At 39.5% G+C, this 17,019-nt stretch overlaps 1 protein-coding gene across 1 annotated transcript in view; it reads left to right on the top strand.

The window, feature by feature from the left end:
• Nucleotides 1-7,759: 7,759 nt before the first annotated feature.
• The window catches only part of fam83b (family with sequence similarity 83 member B), a 35,812-nt gene continuing 26,552 nt past the window's right edge, over nucleotides 7,760-17,019 (top strand). The window contains exons 1-2 of the mRNA XM_079634236.1: nucleotides 7,760-7,984; nucleotides 13,917-14,409. Coding sequence (XP_079490362.1) covers nucleotides 13,963-14,409 — 447 coding nt within the window. The 5' untranslated portion in view covers nucleotides 7,760-7,984; nucleotides 13,917-13,962. The remainder of the gene's footprint in view (nucleotides 7,985-13,916; nucleotides 14,410-17,019) is intronic.

Raw genomic sequence — 17,019 nt, 5'->3', positions numbered from 1 at the left:
GGAAAGCTGTTTTTGAGTGCAGTAAGTGAATTCTTTCGTGCGGTACTTTTTTTTGACTGACAAGTTGTATTTATTGTTTCATGTGCCATTGTAATGATAATACGGCAGGTGTATTAGTACTGTAACACACCCTTAAGTGTGCAATATCAGAGTTTTTTAGTTTAAGGGAAAAACAGGTTTAACTGTCGGGATGCGCTGTCGGGACGGATGAAACAGCGCCTCCAGCCAGTTAAATCTGGTCATAGGAAAACCGCTGTTAAGGCTATTCAACTAGTAAACACTCGATATGACTCAAGGAAGAAGTATAAAGCCGCGTTTCCACCGAAATTACCCGGAACAATTTGTCCCAGGAACTTTTTTCCCAGGAACTTTTTTTGCCCCAGACCAGTTGCTTTCTGCTTTTACACCGCGGTCTAAAGTACCGGGAAGATTATAAACTGCGCGCGACTGCTCCTCCCAGTCTGCGACGGACAGTAATCAGTTTTGGGTGCCACATTATAATAAGTATGGAGAAGATTCAAACTGTGCTGAGGTTGTTTGTGATGTATTGGTTTACTAACGAGGAAATTAACAAAACGGCAGAAACGAGACGAGCACTGATACTAAAGTGTGTTCAGAAAGCTAGATATAAAATTAGACGATGCGGACATTGACCGTGAGATAGCTGGGACGAACGCGCAGAAAATTTCCTGTTACACATATACGCTTAATAAAGCCTGAACCTCGTCGTCGGTCCAGCTGTGTTATCTTTTTTATTTTATTTTTAATTCCATATTTGCAGACAGACAACTCTTACTGCATGAAGCCACCAAACGCAATAGATTTTCAAAAATGCCGGTTAAAATAGAATGCTGCGTGGAGTCATCAAATCAAAATGCGGCGTGAACACAACCAATCAGCATGTTCAGCACGCAAGTCCCACCCCCGAAAGTTCCTGAACTTTGAAAAAGTACTACCTCGCGAGCAGGGACTTTCGGAGGGGGAAATATTTACCCGGAACTTCATTTAGACCCTGGTTCCTGCGGTGTAAACACACCGAGTACCAGCCCAAAGTTCCTAGTTCCTGGGGAAAGTTCCCGCGGTGGAAACGCGGCTTAAGATAATTAATTGTAAACGGATTTGTCTGTCTTTGTCAAAATAGCCTATTAGAAAGATTACACAAAATGCGCATAGGCTTATCGCCTATGTTTAATGGGTGATAGAACAAAATGGTTAAAATGAGCCTTTAAATTAAAATAAATGACAAAATATGTTTGTAACAATATGTACACAAGTTACTTGTCAGGTGTTGTTCATAAAAACAAGCATTAGATGAATAGTTGCCGTTTAAACTGTTATGTTTCATCCGTCCCACCCCTGTGTTGCAACCGTCCCGCTCAGGCGGGACGATTGAAACAAAGCACAACTACCGATCAAAGTCAATTTTTACTTAAATCATTCTATATTTGTACCGAATAACACATGATACTAAGAGAACACATATGTGAGTTGTTGATCACACACACACAAAAAATCTATCTGTAACCTTATCGTAGAAAAAGACGTTTATCTGAAAAGTGTTTCAACTGTCCCGCCTCTCCCCTAACATTTCATAAATCATGTTTTTTTATTTATTTTTGTGTATTCCAAGTAATATCGATCAAACTGCAGTTGGGTGGTTTTTATTAAGTAATAAAAAAATACAGGTAATTTACTAAATTAAAATATATATTTTTATATATTAAAGGTTAGTTTTTTAGGAAAAGCAGATAACTATACACATTTCATGTTTCAGAGTTAAATAAAACCAAGTAATTGCTATGATAAATAATACAATATATTTTATTCAGGCTAGGCTCAGTTTCCTCATTAGGGCAACGTACGACACCCTCCCGAGCCCTAAAAACCTTGGAACAGAGCAATCCTGTGACATTTGCGGGACCATCAATGCCTCACTCCAGCATATTCTGTCGGGCTGCAAAACAGCACTGACACAGGGGCGGCTCAGATGGCGGCACGACCAAGTGCTCGGGAAACTGGCAGAGGTGCTGGAGAAAAGTCGACAGGAGGCAAACAACCATAGTCCATCAGAGAGTCGATGCAGGATCCACTTCATTAGGCAGGGGGAACACGCAATGCATACCAGCAAGAGGCAACCTGCCAAGTTTTTAACACCAGGGGCGGGGTGGAAGATGGAAATAGACTTGGGAAGGCAGCTCCAGTTCCCACAGGAGATATGCAGCACCACCTTAAGACCAGACGTGGTGCTGTGGTCTGAAGCTGTGAAGTTAGTAATACTGATCGAGCTGACAGCTCCATGGGAGGAGGGACTGGAAGCTGCCTATGAGAGAAAGAAGGCGAAGTATGCAGACCTGGTTGCGGAGTGCAGGGAAAGTGGATGGAGTGTGAGGCTGTATCCAGTGGAGGTGGGAGCCAGAGGCTTTGTGGGCAGATCAATATCACGTCTGCTCAAGGACCTGGGACTACGGGGAGCCACACTGAGCAGATCCACCAAAGAGCTCTCTGAGGAAGCGGAGAAAGCAAGCCACTGGCTCTGGCTGAAACGACGAGACAAGGCTTGGGGAGTAACATCAAATTAGGTTTTGCTAGTCTGTCCCTGTTCACTGCTCCGCCACCATGAGACGTTCTGGGTTAAGGGGCGAAACGTCAATGAGCGGTGGTCCCCAGCTGAAGACCCTGCAGCAAAATCGTGCGGTATGCGGTCAGGTTTAGGCCTGCCTCAGAGAAAAGGACGCCTCTGCCATGCATAGTCCACCAAAGGCACCGTTGGAGGTGCGACAGGCTTAAGCCCCAGCAGAAAGACCATCTTGCTGTAATGAAGAAAGGAATATAACGTTATATTCTCAGCTGACATAGATACCTGATCCTGACCAACTTTATTTTTGTGATTTACACGCATATACAGGGAGCTTTTCCCTCACCACTGTCACGTGCTGCTTTATCAAGGTTCTGTGAAAAAGTTTCAGCTTTTATTTTCCTCTTACGTCTCGAAAAAGTTATCATAGGTTCATCAAGTTTGTTGAAATGATCCATCCTCGATCACTTTTAGTCCGCTGTGTCGAAACTCCTCTCAGCTAGAGAGTATTTTCGAAGTGACTAGCAGCCCTGACAGTGGACAATACCGGCTTTTGTGACAAAACATGTTTAGGGTTCAGAACGTGCTATATGTGGAGAATAACACACAGCAGTCACACACAGTTTTAGATGTGACGTCAGTTTTTGCAAAAGTTTTTTTTTTAGTGTGTTGTCCATTCTTGTCTATGTAATCTGTGGTTTTATTGGTGTTCCTGAAAAACCACCTATGATCCAAGTTTTCCATGTGTTTGTTTTCATTTAATAAAAATAAACGGCTTGCGATTAGATCCATGCTTAAAGGATAATTCCGGTATTTAACACCTTGAGTCTATATTGTAGTTTGTTTTGGATGAACAAGAGTGGTGGACAAAATTTTTTTGACAATGGTTCCTCTCTCGAGTTTTTGACTATAATAGAATTGGCCATGGACCCATTTAACATTGGAGTCAATGGGCATGTCCGAAAATGTCATTAAAACAGCCAATAATGTTCGTTTACAAAACTGTTAAACTCACCGAGTGGTTAGTGGTGTTCGTTGATGATTATAAACAATATATCGTCGCAATATATGATTCCAATCCGTTTATTTTGCTATAGTGGAACTATTTTTTCAACAATGGGATTTTACAAAATGACGAATAAAACACGACAGAAACTGTATTTCGCAACACTTTTTGTTTCTGGAACATCAACTAACATCACTAATCACTCGGTGAGTTGCACAGTTTTGAAAACTAATGTTAAAGGTTGTTTTAATTACATTTTCGGACATGCCCATTGACTCCAATGTTAAATGGGTCCATGGCCAATTCTTTTATAGTCAAAAACTCGAGAGAGGAACCATTGTCAAAAAAATGTTGTCCACCACTCTTGTTCATCCAAAACAAACTACAATATAGACTCAAGGTGTTAAATACCGGAATTATCCTTTAATCTTTCTTTGCCAGAATCGACCATGACAGCCAACGTTTGGAGCCAACACGGTCGGTACCTGGGTGTCACCGGACACCAGATGTGGATGCTGCTCGGCAGGGATCTCTTGATTTGCATGCGTTAACTGGGATGTCTTCTGAAAAAGGCATTACCTAGTCAGAGGCCAAAAGGGATATCTGTGCATTTAAAATATAAATCAATCACAAGGCAGCTCTGACAAGCATATCACATGTGTTTTCGCCTGTGTGAGTGTGTTTCTGCACAGTATGTGTGTGTGCATGCAGAGTGAGAGTGAGAGTGAGAGTGAGAGAGCGAGAGAGAGAGAGAGAGAGAGAGAGAGAGAGAGAGAGAGAGAGAGAGAGAGAGAGAGAGAGAGAGAGAGAGAGAGAGAGAGCAGGGGAGAAGAGATAAAAGGTAATTTAGTGTGAAAAACAAGGAAATTGTTTGTAATTTTCGGTTTCTTTGTGGATTTTGGTTCATCTGCTGTTGTAGGCACAAAGGACCATTGAAATAACTGAAATAATTTGTTGAAGTGATATGGAACTGTAAAGCGGTCGACAGACCTGGATTATAAAGTTTTTCGAACTATTAAATAGTTTGTAGTTTAGTTTTCTAGCTGAATAAACATTATATCAGCTGTGAATGCTGAATACAATCCTAAGACAGAAAATGGCAATTAAAACTTTGTTTCGTAAGGTTACACGCTGAGTTTGATTCGAGATGCTTTCATCCGAAGCAACTCACAGATCTACAAATACTGACCTACACATGACATATCATTTATACTCATCATGTAGGTCAACTGAAAAGATCTTCATACGGATGCGAAGACGTTAGTGCTGTGTAGCATTGAGCGTAAGGTTATTGACAGGGTGAGTGTTTGTACTTTCAATTTATTTCTGCGTTCTAAGGATTGTTCATCATATGGCAAAGCATTTGTCATTTTAAATTGAATTATAATTGGTGGAAATTAAACACATTGTAAAACAAAATGCTACACAACATTTACGGACACAAAACTTCATCACATCTCTTATTAGAATGAATGAAATGGCAACACTTTAGAATAATGGTGCGTCATTAATAAGTAACTATGCAGAAAGTAATGCAGGACTTATGAGTAGCACTACATTAACACTATTAACTTATATGGAAACAAGCTTAACTAATCAGTGAGTAATATCGAATTTAGGAGATAGTTCCTTTTTGGGAAATCTATAATTACTTAATGAGATTAGCCTCATAAATATCTATTAAATAACTGACAAATTATAAAGAACATCATCGTGTGTCTGACAGAATCAGTCCTCATTTTTACTCTGAATACAGTCATAAAATGCATCACTAATTACGAATTACCAAGTCACTATACAGGAACTACTATTGATCTGGACCATTATTTTAAAGTAAGAATCATAGTTTTCAAGTGTGGTCCATAAACACATTAAGTGTTAATGTAATACTACTCATCATGTATTACTTTCTGCACAGTTACTTATTAGACTGGACCATTGCTCTAAAGTGTTACCAATTAAACTTATGAATGCCAATGAAATGAAAGTCATATAGACGTCTAACACATTGTAATGCCAAACTCTCACTACCGTTGCACACAGAGCAGTTCACTTTCTTCCTAGACGAATTATAGCGCTGGATGGAGAACTGCACATCAATATTTCAAGATGAACAGAATCACAGTTGAACCCTTGTGCAACACACAGTAGTACAACAGATATCATACAGTAACTCTCACACAACTCAACATCGTGCATCGTGACATAATATTCATGACTTTTCATTCCAAAATCTGATTACTTTCGATTTTGGGGTGAAATATGACCCAGACATGTTCTTGACAGTTTCTATGAGACCTTTTTTTTTTTTTTTTTTTCAGGTGATTTGATGAATTTGGAAACCTTGCTTGTTTTTTAGGGCCATAGAAACGCAGATAAACACTCCACAAACACTGAAATGAGCAGATTTAGTCAGACGAGTAAGACTGTGTTCCGTCATCCACACCGAAGGAATGCTTGCTGGAACAAGCCGATGCGGCTCAGGTGACGTATATTACAGTGTGGGCTGCTTGCATTAAGATTTTCCCTTTCGGATAGCATTACTCGAGTGTGATGCAGTTTCCTCAAGGGACAGAAACCTGTTGTGAATGTGTAAATGTGGCTAATGTGTAAGACTGCACCTGCTCCTGAGATCCTCCAGCCGTAGCGGAACAATGCTGCTAAATGATATCCTCTATACGACTGAAAAAGCCCTCTGGTGTGTTTGTGACATAGACAAGACTTACCTGTGTTTGTGTGCGTGTGTGTGTGTGTGTGTGTGTACATGTTTTTCTATCCCGGTGGGGACTTAAACCTGAATGCACACAGACTCATGGGGACTTGTGTCACTGTGGACCTCAATTTAGGAACACAAGCTTATAAATCATACAGGTTTTTTTGTAAGAACATGTAAAAAATGCAGAAAGTTTTGTGTGATGGGTAGGTTTAGGGGTCAGGTTAGGGTGTGTGTGTGTGTGTGTGTGTGATGGTTAGGGTTAGGGGTCGGGTTAGTGTAAGGGGACAGAATATACAGTTTACAGTATAAACACCATTACGTCTGATCACAAAGATAGTGAACCAGACAGTGTGTGTGTGTGTGTGTGTGTGTGTGTGTGTGTGTGTGTGTGTGTGTGTGTGTGTGTGTGTGTGTGTGTTTTTGTGGGTGGGTATGAAAGAATGCTTTTCCTTGGTAATAACAGGGTTTTTCCCGATTATGTGGATACCGGTCTGGCATGTCTCAAAGACAGCTGATGTTTGCTGCCGAATGGAAGGTTTCTACAACGCCTGGTCACATGTCCGACCAGTTCATTACACTGATTTGTGTTTCACAACCCTTTTGTACACATGCACTAATAACACATGCATTTGACAAATTTAGTTTATAAAAAAAAAAAAAACATGTTCAAAATATGTTATTTCACTGTGGTCTCTGTATTGCGTTGTTTGTATTCTGGTCTTTTCTCTGGTGTCACACACAGCACTCTGAACCCTCAAGACAAAGTAATTGCTTTTGCCACGGCACCGCAGATTCAGAAGCACCTTCGAGTTAAAACACTGAGTAGCGGAACATGGCACACCGTCAGTGTCTTACATCGAGAACAGAACACGAAAACCATTCAGTTATTTTCTTCAGAAATGTTCTCAAACTCAATTCTCAATCCTACAAGTGAATCATCACAATGACAAGGATGATGAAATGTTCAGGTACAAAAGAGCCTGTGGAGATAAACCGACAACACCACCCACATGAAACCTCCCGTGTTTTTCTACATGAAGAGTCGAGATGCTATCAGTTATGGCAAGCACATGCGTCCCAGAAGCTTTTTGACAGCCTCCTTGATCTTCAGAGGTCTTTTATAAAAGTCGGCAACTCACAGAACATAAACAGCGTCAGGATTGCGTTGATAGATCAAGACGTGCTTTTTAAAAATAAATGAACTGATTCATAAAAAGCTTTCCTCTCAGCAAGACGCCGACATCAGAGTGCTTTACCTTCCTACACCCACTGTGAAGCACTCGATTTAGTGCAACAAGTGCATTGAAACATTGTACATGTCACACTTACACAACATCTCTGTCAGTGAGAAGAAGATAGAATAGAAATAGAAACTGTCAGCCTTATCTGAGTGACCTATGAACTGAAAGGATAGAAGCGCGGGATGATAGATAGAGGGGAAGAGGTGTGTCCTCGGTATGTCAGACAGGTTTACAGCCTCTGGCCAGTGAGACGCTCTTGTTATTTGCGTGTGAAAACTTGAGTCCCCACCCTGCACCGGCTCTCGGCTCTTCTCATGTTAAAACACATTCAGGCTTTTTTTCCTTTTTTTCTGAGTCTAAAACTTTGGCTTGTCACAGACATCATCTGCGCTGGAACAACACAGGATAAGAATGCTAAGAGTCCCCGCATGATGATTTCCTCTTGAGTAAGTAACTTTTTACAAATGGCATAGGCTTGAATGTTCATGAAGTCGATGCTGAATATTTTGGAGGTAGTTTGCAGACAGGTTACTTGGTTACAGGTTGTTTTTGCAGATTGAAAGAAACGTTTCATTACTCAAGCACAATGCATGACGCTATGACTAGTTCTGAACAGGTAAAGGATTAACTAAGGGTTCTCACAGACAAACAATCGTTTCTAAACATGGATTTTAGTTCTGGTTTTATCTTGGAATGCGCTGATGTCTTATTTTTTACTTTTTTTAATTGCAAATTTTAACAAACATAAGATACAAAAACAGAATTTTTTTCAAAAAGTTATAGTTCAATAGTCAACAACAAAAATAATATAATTGTGACGCTGGACCCTGGTCACATGGGTACTTTTGTTTGACATCGAGATGTATACATCACCTGAAAGCTGAATAAATAAGCTTTTCATTGATCTATGGTTGTTAGGATATGACAATATTTGGCTGAGATACAACTATTGAAAATCTGGAATCTGAGGGTAGGACATTTACAAAATATCTTCATGGAACATGATCTTTACTTAATATCCTTATGATTTTTGGCATAAAAGAAAAATGTATAATTTTTACCAATACAATGTATAGTTGGCTATTGCCACAGATATACCTGTGCGACTTATAACTAGTTTTGTGATCCAGGGTCACAGTTTACCTATTGAAAATGATTTGCCAAGATATGTAAAAGAAAAAAAAATGAATAAAAGCATATTATGAAGTGCTGATGTCTTATGGTCTCTTAGACGAACAAATCTTAGAAAAGTTGCCTGAAATCTCTCAAAATTAGCTTTTTATCGTTCTTGTTTTGAATTAAGTGTTTTGTGAAATTGTGCTTTTGCAAGTAAATGAATTTTTAAGATCTTTTGAATATAAATATGCCTGTATGCGTATATAAATGTGAAATTTGAACGCAATCACGTGTACTTCACATAAGACTTCATTGCATCTGTTGTTAAAATGACTGAAATTTAAAGTCTAACTTTACTGTCACTATTACACACAGTTCACTTTCTAGACAAATTATAACACTGTAGAACTGTATATTTCAAAATAGAGAAGAATCGCAACTCATGTGCGATAGTAACGGCCAATATGATGACTCTCTCCCACACAACTCTCATAAACTGCATTGAACCATTGTTTTCATTTTCATAAAAATTTGCCTGTAATCTCTCAAAATTAATTGTTTAGTGAAACTAACCTAACTTTTTCAAGTTAAATATACAGTATAATTATAACATAATCCTACACCAGTGAAGATAATATTGCTGTGACAAGTTTCTCTCTCAGAAACGTATGTAACACCCAGCATTTAGTTTTGGTTGACTAAACCTGCCTTTGTTATTTAGTCAGCGGATTAATCAGAGCAGGTGGGGCTCAGAGCGACTCACTAACCCCATGTGATTGCTTTAGGCCTGTGGAGATCTCAGCACCTGCTGATCAAGTCAAGTCAAGTTGAATAAATTAATTATGCCTGACGGGATGAATATGAAATATGATTAACACTGACGGATTCTGGAAAATAACATTTAATGGCATTAAAGTGATGGTTCGGAGTAATTTCAACGTAGGGTTCTTTGCACCATGACCTCGAGCCGAACACCCCCCAGAAGCTTTTTTTCCCTTGGTTGAACATTATTATAGTTCGAGCTTATTTAGAGATATCAGCCGAATGGCTTCGTGCAGGCGCTAATGGATCCAAGGTTGTATCTGATAAATGACCGCACTAATAATGCCCAGAATGGCACCAAACTACAAATAGGTTCTGTACTCATAAAACGAGGGATTGGAAAGTTTGTAAGTACATCAGGAGTTTATTTAAATAACACTTGCCTGATGGCTTATGCTACCGCTAACCTGGACGTCGAGGTCACTTCCGTGATTTGGGAAAGGCCTGTAAAACTCTTGCGCGATTAACTGGTGTTGCTGAAAAAGTTTTTGGGTATATCCAATATTTTTTTATTATTTGTTCCGAAGAGTTGACAACTTAATAATTGTTGCAAACTGGTACTATCAACAAAATATTAGTGCATTCCTGGAACTGGGCGTCGTTACACTACATCCTTATGCATCGCTTTCTGCCAGGACTTTTACAGGCTTTTCCCAAATCACGGAAGTGACCTCGACGTCCGGGTTAGCGGTAGCATAAGCCATCAGGCAAGTGTTATTTAAATAAACTCCTGATGTACTTACAAACTTTCCAATGGCTCATTTAATGCTTACAGAACCTATGTGTACTACTGTAAAAGTTTGGTGCCATTCCGGGCATTATTAGTGCGGTAATTTACCAGATACAACCTTGGATCCATTAGCGCCTGCACTAAGCCATTCAGCTGATATCTCTAAATAAGCTCGAACTTTAATAATGTTCGACCAAGGGGAAAAAAGCTCCTGAGGGGTGTTTGGGCTCATGGTGCAAAGGACCCTAGGTTGAAATTACTCCGAACCATCACTTTAAGGTTTTCTGCATGTTACAGTTTTGTTCACTGTCCCTAATTGGTACATTCATTCTCAAAAATAAAGGTTCTTTATTAGCCTGGGAAAACCCAGACCACTTCCGGCAAATTTAGATTTGCTCTGCAAGTGGGTCTGGCAAAGAGCCCATTGAAACCCATTTCCAATCCGTCGAAATCACGGCACCAATCAGAAACGTTGGGGCGGGCTTTACACGATGACGACAGAGCAGCGACTGTGACGCAGATTTTGTACATTACAAAGATGGATGCCGCCGTGGAACATCACTCGATCGAATCAGCTATCGCGTCTGTTTCAAGCGATTTAAAATTGTAATTTACAAAAACGGCAAAAGTCGTCAGAAGCCATTTCTACATCTTCCTGAAAAACACAAACAGAGAATTGCTGAGAGTCTCAGATGTTTTTCCGTCGCTCTGATTGGTTTTAGATCTATCCAATTGCGCCCAGAGCCATTTGATCGACGTCCGTTGGTGACGCCCCTGTGGAAATGAACTGTCTATGGAGCTTTGCCAGACCCTAACTCAGTTACAACTGAGAGTGGTCTGGGTTTTCCCAGGCTAGTCCTTTATTGGCATTGATGGCGTTCCATCAAGAACCTTTAACATCCATGGAAACTTTCCATTGCGCAAAAGCGATAGGGAAAACAAGAAATGAAAATGAAAATGAAAAAAAAAAAACACCAATATAACATGACACAGACAGTTTGCAAATGAATAATATGGTTGTTTCTGAAAAACTCTTAGTCAATATTAGTTAATTCTGTTTTTTTTTTACTCCACAATATTCTATGAAATCCTTAATGTTGACTAATACCACATCAAAGGTCTTGCCCACGGGTTCATTAACAGTCTTAATTTGTTCCTTTGAAGGTGAAGTACATAATTTATATGCCACTAGATTTTTTTAAAAGCCTCATACGAACTGTAAATATATCATTATATTATAGCTGATGTTTTGCCAGGTTTTTTTAGTGACCGACTCTTAAAGGCGTGAAATGGACTCATGATAGTCACTATAGAGAATTAAGGGTTTGGTGGCACTGGGAAGTCATCTTTGTCATAACATAATTCTCCTGTTAAAACACCAGTTGAGCAACCATTGAGATTTAACCATTGAGGGATAACTTTAGGCCTACTCTAGACCTCCTTAGTGGCCAACATTTAAAGATTTGTAACTATCTACGAACTGCCCTGCTCCCAGCAAACAGAACTTATTGAGTTGGAAATGAGGGTTCTTGTTGTTTGAGAAGCCCTGACTCAGTAACAAAGCAGCGTGATGCTATAACATTGCCATTTTCTCACATTTTCAGTCGAAGAAATGTTAATTACAGAGCAGCTTTCTCATTACAGGAACAGTGAGTCACTCAGTTTCATCATCAGCAGAACATGTTACATCTGGAGACTTTACTCACTGTTGTTACTCAGTGTTTTATCTTTTTAAATGTGGACTCATTAAAAAAAAGGTTTTACACATAATTAACAGAATAGTTCCTGACGGAAATGTTCTACATTCTTTTGCAACTTGGTGTCAGGTGGTTTAGGGTAGGGAGGATTTTACTGGACAAAAAAAAAAGAGGAAATGGCCTATGATAGTATAGCCAGATTTACATTACATGATTCAAGTGACCCAATTCCCAGATCGGATATTAACAACAACCATGTAAGCAGGAAATAAGAACATGAGTTCTGAAAATCTCAGATAAGTTTCAGTCCTCATTCATATGTGTAAATAAATCTGATATGAATCGGATACGTGCATTTGCGTCTGCCATATTAAGCAGACAGATCGGATGTCAATGAAAGTCGCACGTTATTGAAAATGCGACTGTGATGAATGACATAATCTCAGGTGGACACCAACCACAGCGAATAAAGCAGAGATCGTTGCAGAACATTCGCCCAAGATAACAATGTTTTAAAGATTGGACACCAACCACAGCGATTACAGCAGCGCAACAAGAGCTGTCCTCTTTTTGTCCATCTTTAGAGACCAATGTCTTACTGACATTTAAAGATGCTGCGGAAAGCAAAAGCTTGTATTATCATTTCACTGCGTCCATTGCAAATTTCAAGTTTTTTACTTACTTTTTTATATCTTTAAAAGTGACCCATATCCGATATCTATGGAAGCTTGTTTCTGCCACAGAATAAAAATAAAAAAGATAATTGCGACTTTTTATCTCACAATTGCGAGATATAAAGTCAGTTATTTGCAAGAAATTAACTCAGAATTCTGACTTTTTTTCTCGCAATTGCGAGTTTATTGCGATTCTGAGATATTTTCTCAGAATTGTGAGATTCTCACAAATGAATCTCATGAAAAATCTGAATTGCGAGTTAACTCGAAATTGTGAGAAAAAATTTCAGAATTGTGAGATAAAAAGTCACAATTTCCTTTTTATTTTTTTATTCTGTGGCAGAAACAAGCTTCCATATCGGATATGGGACACTTTAAAGATATAGTCAACAAATCGAGATGAACATAGTATGAACAGCAATACCAAGTGTGATGGTATGTGTGGGATCCAGCATTTCACACTGAATGAGTGTGGAGAAATAACATGTTCAAACAAGCAGTCCCTACAGTGAAACATACCATGAAGGCCACAAGAGTTGGGACAAGTGGCAGGACCTCAATCTCAAAGCTACAGTATATATTTGGTTGTAAAATAAAACGAGTCTACAAGCCACTGATGAATGTCCTTTGAGGGTCGAATTGGAGGCATCTGAACAAAGAGTGGTGCAGTGATGAATTTTTTTATTGGGCTAACCCGCATCACCTTGACAAAAACTTACTAGCATTTTTCCATTGGCTTTTGAATTATAGCAGAAAATAAGCTCTTTGACCAACAAAAGTTTATGATTATTTCACAAGGCTTCCGACAACTCATTCAGTCTTTATTTAAAAATTCCAAAAAGTTTGAGTTTGAACAGGCATTTCACCAAATCCTCATTTAACCCAAAACCTGTCGATGTAACCCCGGAAGTCAAGTCAAGTCACCTTTATTTATATATCGCTTTTTACAATACAGATCGTTTCAAAGCACCTATAATAATAAAAACAGGAAAATAATGCAACAAATTTTGATTCCAGAAGAAAATAGCATCACAGTCCAGCTTAAGTAAGTTCAGTGATGGTTCATTTTTGTTAATTAATTTACGAAATGCTAAAATGCATCTCGTTTCTGGCTTTTGTCCTACAAAAGTATGTTATCCCTGCAGCACGGATGAAACCAAAAACCTATAATAATGTGCAAAGCTTGGAAAACCTGGCCTTGATAGCAAAGCTAGAAAAAAGCTCCAATTTATATTGCAACAAAATATATGCAAGATGCAATTATACATCCACCTAGATGAGTTGTTATACTATTGATGTACAGAATTGTCCTAGATTACCATGATGTGTTTTTTCTTAGGTGGCGAAGGCTGTACGGCGTTTGAGGGATCCAAATCAACACCGTGATGGAATCCGATTTTTCACTGCTGTCCTCCTCAAAGGGAGAGTTCAAGGCAGAAGATTTCATACAGCCGCATTACAAGGAAGCGTATCGGTTAGCCATCGACTGCCTCCTCAAAGATGGAGAAGTTTCTTATCAAAATTTCATCAAAGAGGAAGGCATTTGCAGTTTCCTCTCTGAGGAGGAAATCAAGCATATTACACAGAGCACTGTACAGCCGCCCACAAGCAACCACTCAGAAGAAGTGGACTGTCCGCAGGTCGACACGTCCTCCACCGGTACATACTGGCCCACACACTCAGACACTGACCCGCCAAACCTGGAGTTAGGCTGGCCAGAAGTCCCGCACCGAAGGCTTGACACCAGCATCGACCTGCTCTTCCACCCGCCCAGGCAAAACAGCCCCACTATCAAGGAGGTGATCCGCAAACAAATACAGGATGCCAGGCAGGTAATGTTGATAAAACAGCATGCTAACAAGGGTGTAAATAAACGCTTCTTTGAAACCAGTCCTTCTGTAGATCATGTGCTTTTGAGCTGCACTCAGAGTTAAGAAACACATATAGCGTAGAAATGCTCCACACTTGTCAAAATGATCCCGGATCTGCAAAAAAACGACTAAAAACGCTGTACTCTGCTGACGAAACACTGTAGACTGAACGCGTAATACGCATGTGCACGACGTCATCGCCTTCAGAGATTCACGTTTTTATTGTTTAGGTGAAGAACGTTTTCTACAACTTGCACATTGAAACCCATTTTTAAAAGTTTGCATTTTCAGGCACCCAAAACGGCGTTGTTGTGTAAACGAACGGGAAAAACGCATTAAAAGTTGACCGTTTTTAGTTGAAAACTGTGTCGTGTAAACAGCCCCTTAATTCGTCAAGAGATTTAAAGTGTAGTTTTTAAGAGTGTGCATGTGTGAACGTGCTCTAGTACGTGAGAACGATCTTTGTACTTTCCTGTAGCTCAACCAGTAGAGTGTTGGCGCTTGCGACGCCAATGTCACAGGTTCGATTTCCAGGGAAAGCAAGAACTGATAAGAATGTAAATGTGTACCTTGAAATGCAATGTAAGTCGCTTTGGATAAAAGCGCCTGCCAAATGCATAAGTTTAAATATAAAATGTAAATGCCTAAGGTCGAATCTAAAAAAACTGAGAAATTAGAAATATTCCTCAGATGCCATGTCCGTAATTTATAACAAAAGATCTAGCATTAATTCGAACTCAAACAGATTCATTAAAAGTAGTTATTACTCCACCACCTGCGTGACATCATTAACCAACGTGTTTGAATGACCAATTCGCGACAGTATGGTTTCGGAAACAGTCGTGACTAGCTAGTTGATTTCTTCAATGATGCATCGTACTATGAAGCAGCGGATATGATCTTACCAGTGCTGTTGCAGCTCTCTATCCTATTGCGGTCTTTGATTTTGAAATTAGCTGATGACCAATAAAATGCAGCTCATATCTGTTGCTTTTGGTTTTGTGAACTTAAGTAGTAGAACTTTATTGTCCCCGTGGGGCAATTGGGTTTACGGCGCAGTCGCAAGGCACTTCATGACAGAACATCAGACATATGACACAAACTAATACAATACACCAGGCCAGCTGGACATCTAGCTTATTTTGACTGATTTAAGGCTTTTATGGCTTGTGGTACAAAATAAAATTTGGATCTGTTCTTGGTCATAAGGGGTGGGCCTAGATGGGCCTAGATGGCAGCCATTTAAAATGAGATGCCAACAGGTGTGTGTAATCACATACAATTGTATTGGCCTTTCACACCATTCTGTCTTTGTAAATGTCTTCAATGCTCGGTAATGTTGTCCCAAGTAACTTGCTGGCAGTAGTTACTGTTTTTCTGATTATCTTTTTCTGTGATTCAGAGGCATTTCCGAACCAACAGATAATACAGCAAGTTAAAACACTTACAATAAAAGCAGTATAAAACATTTGAAGCATTTTGTTATTGACATTTAAAACAAGCAGTTTCTTTAAAAAGTACATTCTTTGCTGTGTCTTAGTGTGCAAAAGATCAGTCCATGAGTCCCATTTAAGCTTGTTGCCCAGTACAATGCCAAGGTATTTATAGTTAGTAACAACCTGAATAGTCTCCCCATTGATAAAAGTGTCGGTGGGTTGCTGTGACTTTCTGAAATCTATGGACATTTCTTTGGTCTTATTGGTATTTAAAACTAAGTGTGACTTATTGCATCGTTCTAAAAAGGAGTCTAAAACTGGCCCGTGATCTACCTCCCCGTCCTGTAGCAGACTCACTAGAGCTGTGTCATCTGCATATTTAATAAAGTGTCTGTTTTGAAAAGTGCTAGTGCATGAATTTGTGTATAAAATAAATAGTAAAGGAGATCGAACACATGCTTGTGGAGAGCCTAGGGATGTTGTCATCACGTCAGACAGAAATGAGCCCACTCTAACCCGCTGGACTCTACTGGTAAGGAAATCCATGATCCAATAAATAATACCTGGATTAAGAGAGAGTTCACTTGCTAAAATGTCAGCAAGAATCTTGCAGAGGTTGCATTAAATCTGCAAATATGAATTGAAGATCAGATTTATATCCGTTTTGCGAAATCACGTTTATGTGACCAGGTGTAAATGTAATCGTTTTGATAAATCAGATAGCTATCTGATCAGTAAAACCGCATGAAGAGACCATGTGTAAACAGGCCCAAAAGCACGTGAGGGTTAGGGTTAGGGTCAGGGTCAGGGTTAGGGTTAGTTGGTCGTAGAGATCACTGGTAGAGATCACTGGTGCTAATGGTTCTGCAATCTACTTAGGCTTGCAATGCTTTGAACAGCCCCTGTGAGAAACGCAGCTCTGGTTGGTAATTGAAAGGTTGTGGGTTCAAGGCCCACAAGAGCTGATCCATGCCCGTAACAAAGCACTTCACCTCAGGTTATAAGTTATACACCACTATCAAAGATGGTGCAGCATGTTGATAAGGTCACTCTTTGGAAAAATCGTTTCACTGTCACCCTGTCGAGTGTGTGATGAATAAATGAACAAATCTTTGAAAAGCTATATAGAGTGCAC

Source organism: Phoxinus phoxinus (genome assembly GCF_949152265.1).
Source record: "Phoxinus phoxinus genome assembly, chromosome: 14".
NCBI lineage: Eukaryota > Metazoa > Chordata > Actinopteri > Cypriniformes > Leuciscidae > Phoxinus > Phoxinus phoxinus.
This window is presented reverse-complemented; position numbering and strand designations above follow the sequence as displayed.